The 19,085-nt window shown below is 36.8% G+C and overlaps 1 protein-coding gene across 3 annotated transcripts in view; it reads right to left on the reverse strand.

Annotated features, from left to right (window-relative positions):
* Positions 1 to 280: 280 nt before the first annotated feature.
* The window catches only part of smarcd2 (SWI/SNF related, matrix associated, actin dependent regulator of chromatin, subfamily d, member 2), a 28,049-nt gene continuing 9,244 nt past the window's right edge, over positions 281 to 19,085 (reverse strand). For 2 of the 3 annotated variants that reach the window (XM_034055592.3, XM_034055593.3), the window contains exons 3-14: positions 16,777 to 16,819; positions 16,099 to 16,221; positions 14,148 to 14,267; positions 13,693 to 13,788; positions 12,990 to 13,091; positions 9,212 to 9,373; positions 8,851 to 8,948; positions 8,462 to 8,473; positions 7,561 to 7,696; positions 6,780 to 6,902; positions 5,767 to 5,868; positions 281 to 5,013 (exon numbers count right to left, since the gene is read on the reverse strand). In XM_034055592.3, coding sequence (XP_033911483.1) covers positions 4,960 to 5,013; positions 5,767 to 5,868; positions 6,780 to 6,902; positions 7,561 to 7,696; positions 8,462 to 8,473; positions 8,851 to 8,948; positions 9,212 to 9,373; positions 12,990 to 13,091; positions 13,693 to 13,788; positions 14,148 to 14,267; positions 16,099 to 16,221; positions 16,777 to 16,819 — 1,171 coding nt within the window. In that variant the 3' untranslated portion in view covers positions 281 to 4,959. The remainder of the gene's footprint in view (positions 5,014 to 5,766; positions 5,869 to 6,779; positions 6,903 to 7,560; positions 7,697 to 8,461; positions 8,474 to 8,850; positions 8,949 to 9,211; positions 9,374 to 12,989; positions 13,092 to 13,692; positions 13,789 to 14,147; positions 14,268 to 16,098; positions 16,222 to 16,776; positions 16,820 to 19,085) is intronic. The other variant, XM_059006532.1, reaches the window with a different exon arrangement.

Here is a 19,085-nt window from a genome sequence, read left to right on the forward strand (position 1 = left end):
TTGTGTTTTGCCTTATAACTATGATGTGATCTTTTTTTCTTTTTATTAAAATCTTTTGCTGATTTTCTCCCACAATTTGGCTTACTCAAACATTTTGGTGTATTTTTTTTTTTTTTTTACTACAATTAAAAAATAAATTGGATAAGGCACTTTGACTTGTCCCTGCTCTTTCAAAATATGATTCCATCAATTTTTCAATAAAAAAAAAAAAAACTCTCCCATCTTTTTGTGCATTAATACATTTAACTCTGCAAGCAAAAATAATACAGTAAGTCAGCAGTGTTGCCTCTTGCAGCAAAACTATAAAAAAAGGTTTTATTTTATTTTTATAGAAATGTACCACAACTGATCATCATATTTTTTTTAATAAAAAGCAAATGCAATACAAATCATGCAATTTTTTTAAAAGAGCACCGTTAACACAAAACATTTCCACGCCCTCCTGCAAATAACAAAACATTTGAACATTTCCAATGAGCTGTAGACTGAACCATTAATTCTTCAACTACTACAGACAATCATGTAAGAGATGTTGGCTTTCAGTAATATAAAAATTGTCTTCTAACATGCTCTAGGCTGTTCTTACTGTAGTTTCCCAATAAAGATAATAAATAGGATGGTAGTTCAAGGCATTTGAATTAGATATATAATATTTTAGCATAATTTCCTTGCAAGTTAAGTGTTTTCACTTGAGTTCAGGATATGCTCTTCAGTCCGAATTGCCTGGATTTATGTAATACATGCTAGATCACCAAGAGCAATCTTTGAATCAAGTTGCTTTTTTTTTTTTTTTTTTTTTTTTTGCTGGTAAATGACTGCTGTGCACTAGATGGTGCTAGCCCAATACAGAGACGGTAGCCTACATCACATATCATGGGATGCAATTATAACTGAAGAGCAGATGGTGCACTCACAGTCAAAAGCGCCTTAACAAAGACCTAGGAAAAAGAATCATATTTCAGAACTACATACAAAAGGTAAGGGAAACAACACAGGATATTTGAATCTACCGTTGGACATGTTTCTGCTGGGATTCACCAAGCAAGGCAGGAAAATAATGCAATCTACAGAAACATGATACAGGGCTTTTGAGATAGACATTATGCAAAACAGAACTGAAAACATCTCTTTAAAGTCTTGGGTAGAGTCCCTTTATTAAAAGCACATTTGGGACACAAACTGTTTTTCCACAGGACTGTCAAGGTGTAATTTATTGCTATTGTTCACATTGAAAAGGAGCTCTGTCACACCATGCTTTCGTTTGCTCAGCAGCTTTACCCCGTGCCCCTTGAGTAACTTATAAAGGCTAGGGCTGGGGCTCCATTGAACTAAACCCATCAGCCGATGACACACAGCATCAGAAGACAAGGTGGAATTAAATACACAACAAAGCCTCTCCTGAAAGTTTATGTTTCCTATTTCAATCCAACAAAGATACTGAAGTCTCCAGGCAAGAAACTGTAAAGTACACACTTCAGGAAAGAGAAGCACTCTTGTTAACATTGCAGAACTGGTAACAACTTCACAGCACAGATGAATTGTACTATGGATTTAAAAGGACAGCAAATTAATGGATTACCATATTTTATTATTCAACTGTACTTTAAATGTAGTTTGTGTGGAAGGTGTCTCATTGCTGTAAGAGAGGTCCTCTCATGCATTTTGGGTGATATAGGACAGCAGAGCGAAGCTCAAACTGGAAAGTGATTTCCATTGTAATAAGACACCCTGTGCACAAAAAGTGTTTTTTTTTTTTAAAAATTGTGTCATATGTTCAATGCACGGGGTGACATCTAAGAAAAGACAGAATTTTGACTAACCCTTAGCAGAGTATTTCTCTCATGTGATTTAGTATAATTGATATACACTGGGTAAAGCAATGACATATGGATAGCCAGCTCCCAAACCACTGCCATATTGAAGGCTTCCTGAGTTAAAAATCATGGCTATACATGGCTCACTGATGCCTACCGTTTCTAGTTTTGCAACTACCAAAAGCTGTTTTCACACATTCACTTTCTACTGCCAGCCTTTAAAATTGTTACAAAACCACCTGCAGTGTTTACAAGAAACACTACTTTTGTTGGATCCCATGTTGTCCATATTGCAACATATCACACAGCATAGCTAAACTAGGGATTTACTTTTCAAGTTTTACTCGGTATCATTGCCTGGAGAAAGATGTTTTCTTCTAAACATCCAGTTCATGCTCCCTCATATAACAATTGGGGCAGCAGTGTGGAGTAGTGGTTAAGGCTCTGTATTCCAGATCAGAGGGTCATGGGTTCAATCCCAGGTGGGGAACACTGCTGCTGTACCCTTGAGCAAGGTACTTTACCTAGATTGCTCTAGTAAAAACCCAACTGTATAAATGGGTAAAAGTCTGAGAAATATTAACCCCAGCTGAGTATTAAATTAGACGTCTCTGTCCCTCTAGCTGTAGTTATCACATAGAAATGTTAGTTTGTTTTTGGTCAGCTTGTCTGTGGGCCTGCCCAAGTACTGCAACAGTATAACCTTTCAACAAAAACAAGAAACAATGTAATGCTCTTGTGCACACCCAGTATTAAATCAAAGAGACTTACATGTTCACATTATACAAAGCATTACCTACAAAACCCTACCTTTTGTTGAAGCAGGTTTACAAAATATATAAAGCTTTTTATATAATTCACCTTTAGTTAATTTGTTACACAATGTAAGTGCTATTCCGATTTGATGCAGTTGGCACCAGTACCATCACTGTTCAACCAGCTACACAAAAGCAGGCACAAGCTTACCCTTTAATAAGCAAAGGGTAAGTGGAATGTGCTAGTACACCAGCAATACCTTTATTTAGTTTCCCATAGTAAAAGCATGGCAAAGTATGGGTAAGCATTGTAAAGCCCAGAGAGATACAGTAAGCATATTAAAAAAAACAAACCATGGTAAACTATGGTAAATACATAGAAGAAAAAAAAAAAAAAGGGAAATGACTGTGCAAATTTACTATGGTAAACTTTTGTAAGGCTACTCGCAACTTGAAAGACAATTGTAGTAATGCGATACTTAAGATAATAAACTATAAAATGTAAATCTACGAACATTAATACTTGACAAAACTATGGTTACTATAGCGGTTTCAGAAAACCACACATCAGTGTGCACTAAACAAAAAGGGTTACCGGGACATGCATAGTGGTCATTGTTGCATACAGGGTGCTTCATAATTCACACAACATCGTTGGACCATCGCAGAAATATGCAAAGGAACAAATGTCTATAACAGAGACTGTGTGGCACACCGTTTGCTCAGCAGAGGGTTGTTCAACAACCTCAACATATTAGGTGGAACTGAAAACAATGCAACAATTGCACAAATTATTAATCACCCTATATACAGTGCAGTAATTTCCACTGAAACAAGCCAAGTCACCTTGTAAAATACAGTCCATGGTTACTATAAGGTTCAACTAGAGATCTATACGGTTTTGTTTTTGTATTTATTACCCAGATTCAAATTGTAATTGCACTATATTTAATGCAAATTTTACTATGCTCTTAAAAGGCTTAATCAAGCGCTATGAATTAAACAGGTTACAAATTTAAATACATCTGTACCAACATCTAGAACACCAAAAATCAACCCTGAAATACAAGACAAGCACAGCAATTATTTTACTGTTTTGAATATATCATGTCCAACACATAGTGCAAATTGAAGCAATGCTAAGTATTACAACTAAACAAACAGCTTTTACAATTGGAATGTTGTAAAAGTAAAAGATTTAGCTTGACAAAAGGCCTTTCAAAAAGCCTCAATGTTAAGGCCTACAAGATTGCAGAAGATAATTTGCAGAGCATGTTCTGAGGTTTTAACTGCTGAAAACCAAGAACCACAAGCACCTTGTGATTGTTGGACTTATATTTATGGTAAACCTATTCTCACTGAAAAAAACACACTGGTGGCAATACTGTTTGGACAACAGTAATAAGAATGGTATACTTGTACTAGCATTAAGGCTTCCACGTCTTGTATACATACACATCTTATTTGCAACAGCACTAATTGAATGCCCAGAATATAAGACAGTCAACAGTTTAACTCGGCTGTCATTAACTAAATTACGATTTCAAGAAAAAAAAAAACCCTGAATAATCTGTGTTATTCCCATGCCCTTAGATATAATTAAACTGTATTAAACAACAATACTGTTAGACAAATCCATTGGTGTATAAAGTTATCAAACAAAGTCTTGGCACCTATGCTTTTTTTTCCTATACTCCATATGAAGGTTTAATTTATATTCATCTTCTACAATAGTAGAATTGGGCAAATCCCATCCCATATAAAATACAAATGGATATACTATGACTGGAATGAAAGGTCCAAGGACACTCATATGACAAATACATATAAAACAAAGAAACAAAATATTAAATAAAGAGCATGGCCACCAATCTGCCTCTTTCTACCCTCTATTCTGTCATATGGATTAGCTGCCCAACAGCAATATTATATACCACCCCTCAACCCCACCCACAACACACACAATCAAACTCAATCCCCCATCACCAAGACAACATTTAGCCAATTTCACAAAACTCAAAAATGGAATATTGCATTGCCTTATATTTTCCAATAATTGCTGTATTTAGATTTAATACTCAGATACCTAATAGCATAGCTCAGATTTTTATCTTTGCATTTCATCTGGAAAAGAAACATGAATAATATTTAAAATACAAAAATAATTCCATTGCATAGCATAAAGAAAGAATAATGCAAGACCCATTAACATGTCATTCAACTGCCAAACGAAAAAATAAGATATAAAAAATCTTCCAGTCAGCCTATAGATTATCCTATAGATAAAACCACCATGTGTTTGCGTGGACCCTGTCAATTCCAATGCTGGTAGGGGATGTGCTTTCAATTCAGCGCTTCCACAGGGCATGTATTATATAAGAAAACAAGTTTTAGGTGAGGCGGATTCCAAGCACTTGTTCCAGTTCTTGCCTGCGCTGCTGGACCTGTTGGAGGGACAGAGGTAATTGAGAGCTGTTGATCTGAAATGGACATAAATACAATGACCAAGTCGAAATTCTTACGATGCAATAAGGATTGCTTCATTCATTGTTACATTCAAAACGGTATTTAAAATGGATGTCGGAGGATGCTTTTGACTTTCCAAATGAATGCTTAATAAACTTATTTAACACAAAATAATTCATTAACTTTGGAAAGAGAATAAAAACAATGAAATCCAATCTTCTTTCTAAACAAAAGCGTCTAACATCCAGAAATGCAAAGAATGCACAAGGGAACTTAACCTTTGTTTCATACAGCCACATGATTGCTGGCTGTATAATTGCTCAAACAGGTGCATCCAAAGCTTGTATGCAGGACTATTTTAAAAGGAGTGAAAATCTATTTGAAATCCACCTACAAGCTATTATCCATTTTTCTATCCTAATTCACCTTCCTTATCTTGAGCTGTGAGGGCACTCGAGGCACACGATAGCTACAAAACCAAAAGGAGGAACTGCATTCTGAAAAAACAGCAGATAAACCCACGCACCTGTTTGTGCAATTAAATTTGTGTTGTCTTTTACAAAAGGGATTAAATGCTTGTGTCGATTTAAATAGATGTTTCAGTTAAACACATACTGAAAAAGATAAAGGCTCTAATTAAAGCAGTGGTAGTCTTCAACACAGTTGTATTCTTTAGTCCTGAATTAATGTGCTGTAATTTCAAATTCCATCGTAGTATTCTTATTGCCTACCTTTGAGAAGATGTATCTCCCGACAGCCTCCTGTGCCCAGGGCTCCTCATAAAACTCTGTTCTTCTCTCCGCTTCTGGGTTTCCAGCTGTGTCCGTCATCAGCTGCAATGAAGGAACACAAGACACAAGCTAGGACATACTGTGCACTAACAATGAAGGCTGTACATTACACCTTCTGTCTAAATGGTTACACTATCAGAGTAGACTAGTATGTATAGTCATCTTCATGTTTTACTTTTGTATTTATTTCAAAAGTTATTTTCACATTATTCAACTACAGCAAAGCTAAATAAGATAAGTTTACAAAAATAAACAATGTAAACCAACTGTATTATCAACACGGTCTGCTTACTGATAAGGAATAGCTCTTTTTTTTGGTCCAAAATTAAACTATAGTGAGAAACTGAAGTTATTGAAAAGGGCCCACTTGCCATCTGTTGTGGTATATGTGCAGGAAAACAACCGACATGTCAAGATTTAGATTTTGGTGGTGCTGCATCAGTTGCAGGAGACGTGCATCATTGTGGTGTTATAACCCCAGAACAGGCTCACCAAGAGAAACACCTTGGTGTTGCAGTAAACTTATCCCCGACAGCAGCCAGACAGGGTATATAGTCAAAAGTGTAGAGCACATATCAAAGCTGGTTATGATTAGATTGCACTACACACTGATGAGAACTAACCTAGAGTACTGTTGTTAATTCTGGTCACTTGTTTACCAAAAGGAAATTAGGTAGTGACAGACAGTTTGTTCTTATTAGTCTATTTATTTTATTTTTTTAAAATACTTTCATATTTTTGTGCCCACTTTTTTAAAAGCTCAATCCAAAAGTCGCCTAACCACTGCAAGCCACTCACTGATCAAAAGGAAGATAAATTAATTAATCGGCAGATCAAGAAATCAACGGTTCCCTCCAAACCCACTATCAAGGCAATAAGCCGTTTCACCCTCCCAACCCTAAAGCTTGCCCAGCAGTGCATGTCTAATTACTCACAATACCAACTCTGCCTACCTTGAGGTCCTGGCACTGGGATTTCAGCCAGTCCTGAATGAACTCCTGGGGGTTGTTACTGAAGCTCAGCATGAAATCCCGCTGAGTTTTCAAGTGATTTATTGACTCGATGGTCTCGTGGATCTGCAGGGGTTCAAGCACAGTCGGGTTAACCTCCCAAATTCAGCGCTCCCTGTAGGAGAGGGCTGGCAAAGGGGCAGGGACAGCAGCAAATGCTCCCCTTCTATCCGTGGATGCAACATAGGGCTCGAAGATCACACTAATCAAAATTCTTAACTCATGTTTGAATTGCCAGTATTGCGACTGTATCCCTTGGAAATAGTTTGTTCTCCCTCACATGCTCTTGTTTCTTTCTGATTTTCTTTTGTTCACTTTTTAATATAAACACATCTCACTTTTCTCTCCCACAACAGAGAAGACTAAGTTAAAGTAATTGTCCAATAGTACAGCACAATTTCATGGTGCATAGCCCCCCAGCATCTCTTAAATGGACAAATCAGTTGTCTGCAGGAACAACAAATCTCATTAACAATATTGCTGATTGTTTAGACCTTTAGATGACCATCAGAAAAACAATTGTAATTTTTCACTAAAATAATCAAGACTAAACAAGAGATCAATAATATCACATTAACTGATTGTTGTTTTAAACCTATAAAAGGAAATGTTGCTCCAATTTCTTTAAATGCTTCACTCATTTTGCCAATTAAGATAGAAGACCCTGCCACTGAATCCTGAGGTAATGCATTGTATCGGTTCCCACTCGAGGTAACCCTTGTACCTTAACTTCCAGAGCAGCGATCTCCTGCTGGTTGGTGGTCGAGGACAGGAAGCTGCTCATCTGACCTTTCAAGGGGTCGTCCACCTCCACGTCGATGTCATAGCAAGCCGTTTTCTTCTGGTCGTTGGGGTCCACACTGAAACAACATGGACAGATAGGAGGACATGCGTACAGGGAAAGGGGGCCTTATTTACAGAAGCCTTTATTAATACAATTCAGTTTGATATTTATGAATGGCTGACATCTTTTATTATTATTATTATTATTATTATTATTATTATTATTATTTATTTCTTAGCAGACACCCTTATCCAGGGCGACTTACAATCGTAAGCAAATACATTTCAAGTAATAAGTTTTTTTAATATGCTTTACACTTTTAGAGTCTAAAGAGTTTCATCAATAAATTACATTTGTAAAATCATTCTTTAAATAACTGCTGTTTAATTAATAAATAAAACTCTGAGAACATTAGGAATATAAAAAATAATAATGATAGTAACACTTGATAGAAAGTGTGTATTTCTCTTTATCCCAAAAGGAAACATTTTGTATATTAAATAACTTTAAAAACAAATATATATTTGTATTATATGAATTGCATTTTTTGTATATATTAAAATAAACAAATATTTGTCTGCATGCTACACTTAGTGTCATACATGCTTATAAATGTCATGTATTTTGCCATAGTTTGCCATGTTTTTTAATATGCTTTACACTTCCTCTATCGACTTTACAATGCTTATTTATGGTTTACCAAGCATTCATTCAGCTTTATTACACTTTGCTATGCTTTTACTTTGGGAAAGTTTATAAAAAACATAATGAAACTTGGTATTAATAAAACAAACATAAGAGGTTTACAAAAGTTAAACAAGTTTGTCAGTGACATACTTACCACTCGGCATGGCTGTAAATACAAAATTACAGCCATCAATATCATCATAATTCCACAGTATGCACATATACAAATGTAAGTGTAACATACTGACAGATAGGCGGCTCCATAGAGCTCACAATAAATCACAATTTTAAAATGCTCTTACCATGTTTCACGTAATCACATACAATTGGTAATTTAGTTACAACACAAAAACTAAACTAGCACAGGAGCATTAGTTGGCTTAATTCGTTAAAATGATTAGATTTTACTTTACTCAGCAGTCAATGGCAACACTATACAAATGCTTTGAAACGTAGGCATCTCTGGCACTTCCTGTGTACTTTTGCAATCACGTCAATCTGTGTTGAACTGTCTGCAGTGCATTGCCGCTTCCTGTGTCTCACCTTATCATGTGATTGATGATGATGGGGTCTGGATGCTGCAAAAGGCCAGCCAGCTTCATCGGGATTTCAGAGAATCTCATCCGATTACAGTTAAAAACCTGCAGGGCAATACAGGATTGATATCGGGTATGTAATAGAGCTGGATTTCATAACTCTTATATTAATAATACATACATATATATTAGGGATATCTGACAGATATCACCCCCCCATAACCCTATAGCACAGTATAGGCAAGCACAGCAGTCTGGGTAATCAATCAGACTCACAAGGTAAATGACAATGTGCAGCAATTACATATCATTTATTATATAAAGGCTATCACATGTCTTGTTTAGTATTTTCTGATAGCAATGCCCACCTGTCTGAAGTAGCGGTTGCAGTTGATGTGCTCCTTCTCGTGGCTGTCCTGCAGCTTGTTGTTCTTGATGTACAGCCACAGAGCCTGCATGATGTTGGCACGGGTCTGGGTGTGAACGCCCAGGAGACGAGCCAGACGTGGGTCCAGCTTGTACTGCGGGGGCTGCAGGGAGAGGAGGGGGGCACAGCTATGGGCAACAGTGTTGCATCACCCTAGAGAATTAACTCATCCTTCATAAAGCTGAATGAAACCTGCTGAATAGTGTTATCATGGGCAGTACACCGCCCCCTCCCCCGGAATCTGAATTTACAAAAAAAAAACAATAGTGTTTTTCTGGAAAATTAATAGATTGATCATTAGATCTGTGTTGCATTTTTTTTTTATGTATATTCAGTATACATTTTTTTTTTTTTTAAACAAACAAATAAAAACATACTACCGGTACCTCTAATTTTTTGAGACATCCTCCCTCTCCTACATGTCAAGACGAGTTACACACACGCACACGCACACGCACACGCACACACACACACACACACACACACACACACACACACACACACACACACAATAGAGCTTCTGGCTTTCTGTATTTCCTTCTGAGTTTTTGCCTCTCAATTAACAGTTTCTCTGTTTCAGAAACCAAAACACATTAAAACAGTGCTCAGGGTCATTTTAAAAGAGGGAGTTACAGTTAAACACAACGAAAACATGGATGGTGGCGAGTAAATGACTCCTGAGATAAGTATTTTGTTAATTTAAGGTAGGTCTAAGGAAAGGGCACGTGTGTGTGACGAATCATAACCATTTTGCATACGTTTTGAATTGTGAATCGTGAAGAAGATGCCAGCATCCCGAGTGAAAGGAAAGTTTGCTTCCAAATGTTTTTTAAACTTCATTCCATTTAGAAACGTCCTCGATCATACATGTACCGGCAGAGGAAGTTTAATTGATCACAGAGCAATCATATCCCATTTATGCATAAAAAGACACACTTTTACTTTACATATCAGTTATTTTTAAACCCTTTCCTTAGCCCTACCTTAACTGTCTCAGTTAGGGGTACGCAGGAGTACAGAGGAGTCATTTATTCGGGTGATGATATCATGTGTTTGAAAGCTATAGGAAAGCACACTAAGCTGATCAAAACGAAACAAGCTGGCTGTCCCGAGGATCTTGGGCAGGACTTTTTTATTTATTTATTTTTTCCTAACCCTAACCCTAACCCTAACCCTAACCCTAATTCCAGGTCATTATCACGAACATGCTCTGAGACATTGTGAATTATCAGTACCAGCCAACTTGCTCTGATACAGAAAGCAGCCAAAAGACAGGAAATAAAGCTTCCAGACTGTCATGCATGACAGTGTCCCTGCATAAAGTGACATGCTGTCACACTTCTCTTTGACTAACTGAGGGATAACCAAAGCTTTAAAATCCATTGTGTAACGATTTGTTTACTAAATGTTTAAAAAGTTTAAAAAGACAGTTCTACTATGCTTTAACTATAGTTTAATATGCTTTACCATATGTCTCTGGGCTTTACAATACTTACCTATGGTGTACCATGTTTTCAGTATGTTTTATTACAAAGTGCTATGATTTTACTATGAGACACTTTTATAATAATGAACAGCACTTTTTCTTAATGCAGATAAGCAAATTTATATAGATTGCCACGGTTTTTAAACTGCAACCATTTTTCTATACCATGGTTACGGAGTTCACTGTTTACCATGGTGTGCAAAAGTAGGTCACATGTTTCTGTCTCTACCAGTTCCTAATTGCTGCTTGTCAGTTTAGTAAACAAAAGTGACCTCTTTCCCTCTGCAAAACAGATAAAATCATCCCTGGGGATATTTTTGGTATGAAAAAAATGGAGGGCTTTGTAGCTGAGAGTGGAAAACCAGTGTGCAGAGTATACAGGATTCGGGTAACAGGTAGGAACACATCCAACCTCTTCACCCACACACCGTCTCACCGTATCACCCGTCTACAGCAAAGCTTGGGAATGTAAATTCTTAGCATACTCTTAATTGTTGTCTTAATTGTTTTTATAATTAAAACAAAAATGTAATTAAAATACACTTTGTTTTGTGTACACATAAGATATGCTGCTTGCAAACTCTATACAGTAAGCTTGTATTGCAGGAGCATGTAGTGGACAAGTAAAGAACTGCAGCTAACTAACCTGGTTAAACAGATTGACAGTGGCAGTTCCATGAACGTTATCCTTCATTTTTTTTCTTTTGCCATTTAATGTAACGCTGATGAATTAATCAAATGTATTAATAAAGTATCACCAATACAGAACAGGTGAACAGTTCACCATGGAAGTAGTGATCTGAAAACGTCCATAGCCAGTACTATAAAACTTTATTTAACATTCTTTATAGCAGTATTGTGTTTCTCAACTGCAGTTTTGCATACAATACAGTTCAAATTCAAACTGATGGAAAATATTTAGATTTTCTCAATAGGTTTTGTAGGAAGAAATGCTTTGAGTTTGTTGGTGCATCTATTTGTTCTAAAAATAGCAAGTCTCGAGGTAAGCTTTTTCATTAAACGCATCAATTTCTAGAATGGCAATAACTGTCCCTCATAATTAGGGGGCGTTTTCTAATTAGCCAGAATGTTATGGGTTGATCACTTTATTCTTTTGATGAGTTTAGCTGGAGTGGCTACACGGACATCTGGAGGTTTAGGACTGAATTGCAGGTAAAAAAAAAAAGTCGTGAAAATCACAGGGGTCTAGTCATTAGGTATGCAAATGAGGCGTTACCACAGTAATCCGTCGTGTATCCGACTGCGGTGGGACGAGAGTAAGGGTGGATATGTAAAAAGTCAGATAAATTAATCCTGTTTTAAATCCCATTATACACAGTTGTAACAATTAGTATATTTACACAATTATTGTTTTGAGATTCCACTTTTATTAGGGAGCTCCTCTAAATCCCTTGTTTAGAAACATACAGGGTATTAATGCTTGTGACAGGGTAGCCGTCTGCCGTGTGCCATTCGCTACTGAGTGACAGGCAGGAGATCGAGATGGAGGTTCAAGTTGATACGCCCCACAGGCAAACAGGATTTATTTACATATCAACACACTGAACAGCTCACGTGACACTACCAGCAATGGTAACACACAGAGTACATACAACACAGTGTACGAAAACTTTGATAGGATCTACAATCTCTGAACTAATCTCCTCTGTTCAATAATAAACGAACGTTGCTGAAGAGCTTGATCATGGTGGATAAACAGTTAAGGCCGATACGCGACGGATTACTGTATTGTATATATTAAATATATTAAAATAACTGATTTATTGTATGGAACACATTTGAGAGGAGTCAAAAGGGTGACAGACAGACACCCCCATATATCCCCAGAATCCAATGCTCAATAACTTCTGCCAAATAATGTTAATATTGAGTTTCATCAATATTGGATACGCAATTTTTATTAGGGGTGTGCCAATATTCATATTTTGAGTAATTCCCTTCAAGAAATGGAATGGATTAAAACGCTAGTTACTCCACACAAACAATTCACAGCAGTAGCTCTTAAGGTAGATCTAAAAGAAAGGCCATGTGTACAAGACAAATCAGTTGCATTCAGTAGTTTTGCAGCATATTTTCATTGTCAGTTTATGGCCTCAGTGTGGAAATACTTCTTAAAAAGGAATTAAAATACGAGTATCAGCACATCCCTAGTTTTAATGCAAGACCATCTCCACCTGGGATTTCATTCACTGAGGGGATAATAAACACACACCTGGTGGTCCAGCATTAACAGGACAGTGCACTTCACATTGACATCTCCAGGTCTCTTCACCTGAAACCCGTCCGTTTCCTGGGTTGTAGGCATCCGGTGCCACTAACAAATTATTAGCACAAAGACAGGAAATTAAAAATCAAGTATCATACATCTTTTACAAGTCTTCCAACTTTGATGATGTGCATCACGGTTACCAGAAAATTCAAATTCTACACTTAAACTAAAACAGACAGCGTGTGCGTACAATTTGAGCACCTTAACGAGCATGACCTTTCAGGTAATAAATAAAAACCCTTAAGGTACAAGAGACATGTGTCCCACAAATAAAATGATGCTTACTTTCTTATTTTTGCAGTGAGGTGCACAAAACAGGGTTTAAAATGTACTGAAAATCTTCCTTGTGATACCCGAATCACTCTCTAACATTCATTTAGAATATTACATTATTTCTCCACAGAAATATACATTTGTCTCAGTATCGTGGCTCAGAAACTGTTTGCAATGACTTCTGGCACCCAGAATAGAAGGTTCTTTTTTGTACTATTATAGCATGCCACCTTTATTTTGTTGTAAACACAGCCATTATTGTGGACTGCCCATGGCAAATGTTTATCTGGTAATCTCCGTAGATATTATAATATAATGGTAATCTGCATAGATACAGTATAATTTAATTATCAGCACCTGTTGACTCCCTTACCTCAACTAGGTGGTTGTCTGGTCCGTACAGTTCTTTGTCCAGCTCAATCACCAAACTCTTAAAGAAGGAAGAAAACTTCCTCTTCTGTTTTCCAGGCTGTGGGTTTCAAATCCCCGGATTAAAACTTTTCAACATACAAAATTATAGTAGGTCATGCGATTCTACTACGGTTCCTAATTCACAGGAATAAGAAACTTGGATAGTTGAAAGAATGGTTATTACAGATGGTTATGCAAAATGAGATGCGGTGGGAAAAAAATATATGTAGCACTGATTACGAAAAAGTTATTCATCTCTAGAACTGTCAAAATGTGTTGTATAACTGCACATATTTAGCATAACGTGTGTAATTTAATACATTTGTATCCTTGTTTTGTCTTTTAAAAATAAAAGCCACCACTTCCCACTTCTTACAAACCATGCAACCTCTCCTCTAGGTCTTTCAAACCACTCACATCTTCCAGGAGCTTTCCTTCCACGCGCAGCTCCCATGTAGCCACCTTCTCTGCCTCGTCCCCCTCTGGTTTGGCAGGGGTATAGGTGTTGGAGATGTAGATACGTAGCTTACGTTTTTGCTGGATCAACAGAAAGAAGAATCTGCAGATCAGCAACAATCTTCTTTTATATATCGCTTTTTTAAAGTTAAACCGTTTGATGCCAAACCGAAACAAACTGAAAAAAAAACAATCATTTACATGAACTCATTAAGTACCAAATACATTTCTTTAAAAAAAAATAAAAAATCAGAACACAAGCTGCATACAGTTGTAGTCAAAAGTTTACATACCTCAATGGAAACTTTTAATTTCTAGAAAATTCTCAAACAATTATAGGAAATATTTTGTAGCAAAAGTTTTGCTTGTGGAGGAGGAAAAAAATTACAAGAAATAGATGTCTACAGTTATTTATTTCAGCAATTTCCAAAAATGCCAATTCAAAAGTATTCATAACCTTTGATGCCCAAATAGTATTTTCTAAAGGTGCTAGAAATTTCAATATGATAATGCAGAACCTAATTCTAGAAAAGTCTAGAAAATGCTGGATTGTATTATTATTATTATTATTTATTTCTTAGCAGACACCCTTATCCAGGGTGACTTACAGTCTTAAAAAAAAATACATTTCAAGTAGGTGAACATTCTTAGAGAGTATAAAAGGATAAGGCATAGGATGATTGCTGTCATTACCAATAAGTCAATATGGGAAAAAGTAAAGAGCTATCTAAAGACCTTAGGCAGAAAATTGTCATAAAGCTGGAAAAGGATACAAGAAGATTTCCAAGCATTTGAATATCCCAATTTCAACTATTGCTTCTATTATCAAGAAGTACAAGACTCATGGTACTGTCACAGCTCTCCCTCGGTCTGGAAGAAAGAAGGTTCTTTCACCAAGAACAAGTAGAAGAATTGTGAGGAAGGTTAACAACAATCCAAGATTGACTGCCAAAGATATTCAAAGTGAATTGGCTAAAAGAGCTATTTGGTCACGCTGATAGTCGTTACGTTTGGAGAAAGTTTGTTGAGGCATACAAAGAAAAGAACACCATACCTACTGTCAAGCATGGAGGTGGTAATATCCTTCTATGGGGCTGTTTTTCCTCTAATGGCACAGAAAATTTAGTTCCAATGCATGGTAAAACGGATTCCATAGCATACCAAAAGATATTGGCCAATCATCTGAAACCCTCCGCTACAAAACTTGGTTTAAAGCACAACTGGACGTTCCAACACAACAACGATCCAAAGCACACATCAAAATCTACTTCAGAATGGTTAACGAATAAAATCAAGGTTCTGGATTGGCCTAGTCAAAGTCCCGATCTAAATCCGATTGAGAATCTTGAGTTGAAGAAGGCTGTGCACAAGAGAAGTCCTCGGAATTTGAATGAACTGGAACAATTTTACGTTGAAGAATGGTCAGAAAATCACTAAGGAATCATGCCAAAAGCTCATTGACAAAATATCTTAACTGTTTAAAAGAGGTTATTATTGCTAAAGGTGCCTCAACTAGCTATTAATTTCATTTTCCTTGTCAGGGTATGAATACTTTTGAATCAGCATTTTTTGAGTTTGGAAAAAAAATGCTGAAATAAATTGTAGACATCTATTTCTTTTAACTTTTTCCTCATCTACAAAATCAATTTTTGCTACAATAGATTTCCTACAATTGTTTGAGAAATTTTTAGAAATTATTAATTTCCATTGTGGTATATAAACTTGACTATAAAAAAATGGGACAAATTATGCAGAGGCCTACAGTGGCTTAAAGTTGAGCATGAAGTTGTCTAACAAATCCATATTGTAAAAATCCCACTGTCGCATGACTTCTATGGCAATATGCTCTATCGACTGGGGCTGGCATTGACTGGAATGAGCCAGGCTGTTCAGTGCTGGTGAGCCAGTGTACCGTTATAGGCTTTTTAATAGCTTCCTGGATCTCCATGCGCTTGCGAGCGATGGTCTGGTCGAGCTTGCGCTCAAAGGCAAGGAGGTCCATGTAGGCCTGAGATTCAGGAACCAGCTCTCGAATCTGTCAAACACAACGGTGAGGTACAAAGCACCGTTTAGAGATTAAAACACTCATAAATATCCCCCCTCCCCGACCCCCAAAACATAGATTTTATTCCTGTTGAAATTTGTCGGTATTACAGAATGACAATTTTTTTTTTTTTTTAAATGAGTGAAATATACTGGACCTTTCAGAATTCATTAGGGTGCCATTAAAATGTCCAGGGACCATATTTTCAAAGCTTTTCCTCTATTCTTTAATTAATTCATGTCAGTGTTACAAAATGAATAACAAAACACTTTGAGTGTGCTTAAGAGAACTGGAAATAAATAAAATAATTAAATAAATAAATAACTTAAATTAAAAACAGGAGTTTTAACTCCTTCAAAGAAAAATAGGAGTTAAAGACTGGAGTGACTGCTTTGAAAATATGGCCCCTGGTGTCCAAGCATTTACTACCAATGCTTTCAATTGGGCTCCAATTGACTTATTTTAGGAAGACAATGAACAGGAAGACACCTGTCACAGTTATCAATGCTGTATCCCCACTACTAAGTTTTACAATTTTCAACTTGCCCTTTGAGGAAGTATCTTGTCTGCCATTTTCCGTCGCTTGATTCTGAAAAAAATAAATAAATAACACTGTAATGTGACTCATGAATTTGTGAATAGTATGCACTAGATCATTTTGGAATATTTGTATACAGTATTATGGTATTAAATATTACTGGCCTAAAGAATGCCATTTTCACAGGGAGCAAAGTGGCTGTTGACATTGTATATTTCTGTTTTCAGCAGTTTTATAAATGTTTTAATCAATTCCAGTACCTTGAAACAGCCTGGTACAGAAATACTAAACACTCAACACAAGTTCAAGGAGTTGTTTTTTTGATGCCTGTCGAATGGTTTTTTTGGTAATATATACTGTAGCATTGCAGATGAATGCAATTCAGTAATGAGCTGCTCATATTTGTAGCAGTCATGCAAATACTGTATGTGCCTGTAGCCATTTAATCAGATCACATGAACTGAAGATTAGGCCTTGGGTCTTGAAGAATAGCAACTGATTGACTTCAGAACTGTAAAACTGGGTCTAGAGCAGCAGTTTTCAAACTTTGAGCTGAAGCCCCCCTTAAGTTACAAATTTTGGTTGCGCCTCCCAACCCAGACAAAAACCCACATCTGTTCAAGTACGCTTGATAGCCCATTTAAAAAATGCTCACAAACCTAAGAGGCCTTGATACAACATTAAAATTACCTTCACCTATAAATTTCAAATAAACATAAGAATGTTTACAAACGAGAGGAGGCCATTCCGGCCAACATCTTGCTTGTTTGGTTGTTAGTATCTTATTGATCCCAGAATCTCATCAAGCAGCTTCTTGAAGGATCCCAGGGTGTCGGCTTTGACAACATTACTAGGAAGTTGGTTCCAGACCCTCACAATTCTCTCTGTAAAAAAGTGCCTCCTATTTTCTGTTCTGAATGCCCCTTTATCTAATCTCCATTTGTGACCCATGTTTCTTTTTTCAGGTCAAAAAGTTCCCTGGGTCGACATTGTCTATACCTTTTAGAATTTTGAATGCTTGAATCAGATCACCGCGTAGTCTTCTTTGTTCAAGACTGAACAGATTCAATTCTTTGAGCCTGTCTGCATATGACATGCCTTTTAAACCGGGGATAATTCTGGTTGCTCTTCTTTGCACTCTTTCTAGAGCAGCAATATCCTTTTTGTAACAAGGTGACCAGAACTGAACACAATATTCTTACTAATACACTGTAAAGTTTTAACATTACTTTCCTTGATTTAAATTCAACACTTTTCACAATATATCCGAGCACCTTGTTGGCCTTTTTTATAGCATCCCCACATTGTCTAGATTAAGACATTTCTGAGTCAACATGAACTCCTAGGTCTTTTTCATAGATTCCTTCTTCAATTTCAGTATCTCCCATATGATATTTATAATGCACATTTTTATTTATTGCCTGTGAGCAGTACCTTACAATTTTTTCATATACTCACCAACGTGCGCCAGTTTCTCCACGGACAGTTTATCAATTTGCGGAGTGGGACACTCTGAGCTTGTCCTCCACTTCCAGTCTGGAGCGATACTTTGTTTTTAACACAGCCAGTGCAGAGAACCCGATCTCACATAAATAAGATGAACCAAAACAGTAAAAGAGCTTTCATCACACAGTTTGACAAAGCTGCATGTTCTGAGTTAACTTTCAACCAAAACTCCTCCAAAGATTGGGGTTTAAATTGAATTTCTAGCGACCTGCCACTCTGACAGCTCCTCCTGAATGTCATTTGAGAGATGGGACAAGGACACTGACTTGGCTTCAAAAGGGCTGGATAATCCAGTCATTCACAAGTACATTTTCTTCGGGAAAATACTTATCAAAACTTGGTCTGAGAGAAATCAAGTGATTCTTGATTCTGTTTCCTCGACAGCATCAGTTAATGGGAATGGATCGCTTCAACTAGCCTCAATCTTTGTTTTCCAGAGATTGTCTTGAATGTTGATATCTTGTTCATTAAGAGAATGTCAAAAACATCAGCAAGAGAAGCCAAAAGCACAAGCCTGTGGGCATCACAGTGTCTCTGCATTTTGAAATTGTTATCCAGCAGATAGTCGAACTTCATTTCGCAGTTCAGAAATGCATTGCAACACTTTCCCCCTGGATAACCACTTGACTTCAGTGTGAAACAAAGCATTGTGCTTCACTCCCATCTCTCCGCAAAGCATTGAAAAGAGACACGCCTTTGTGGGCTGCGTCTTGATAAAGAAGTTGACAACTTTAATAGCAGAACTGAGGAGATCCCTAAGTTCCCGATCCATGTTTCGAGTTGCAAAGACTTTGAGATGCATCATACAATG

Source organism: Acipenser ruthenus, chromosome 33 (genome assembly GCF_902713425.1).
Source record: "Acipenser ruthenus chromosome 33, fAciRut3.2 maternal haplotype, whole genome shotgun sequence".
NCBI classification, from domain to species: domain Eukaryota; kingdom Metazoa; phylum Chordata; class Actinopteri; order Acipenseriformes; family Acipenseridae; genus Acipenser; species Acipenser ruthenus.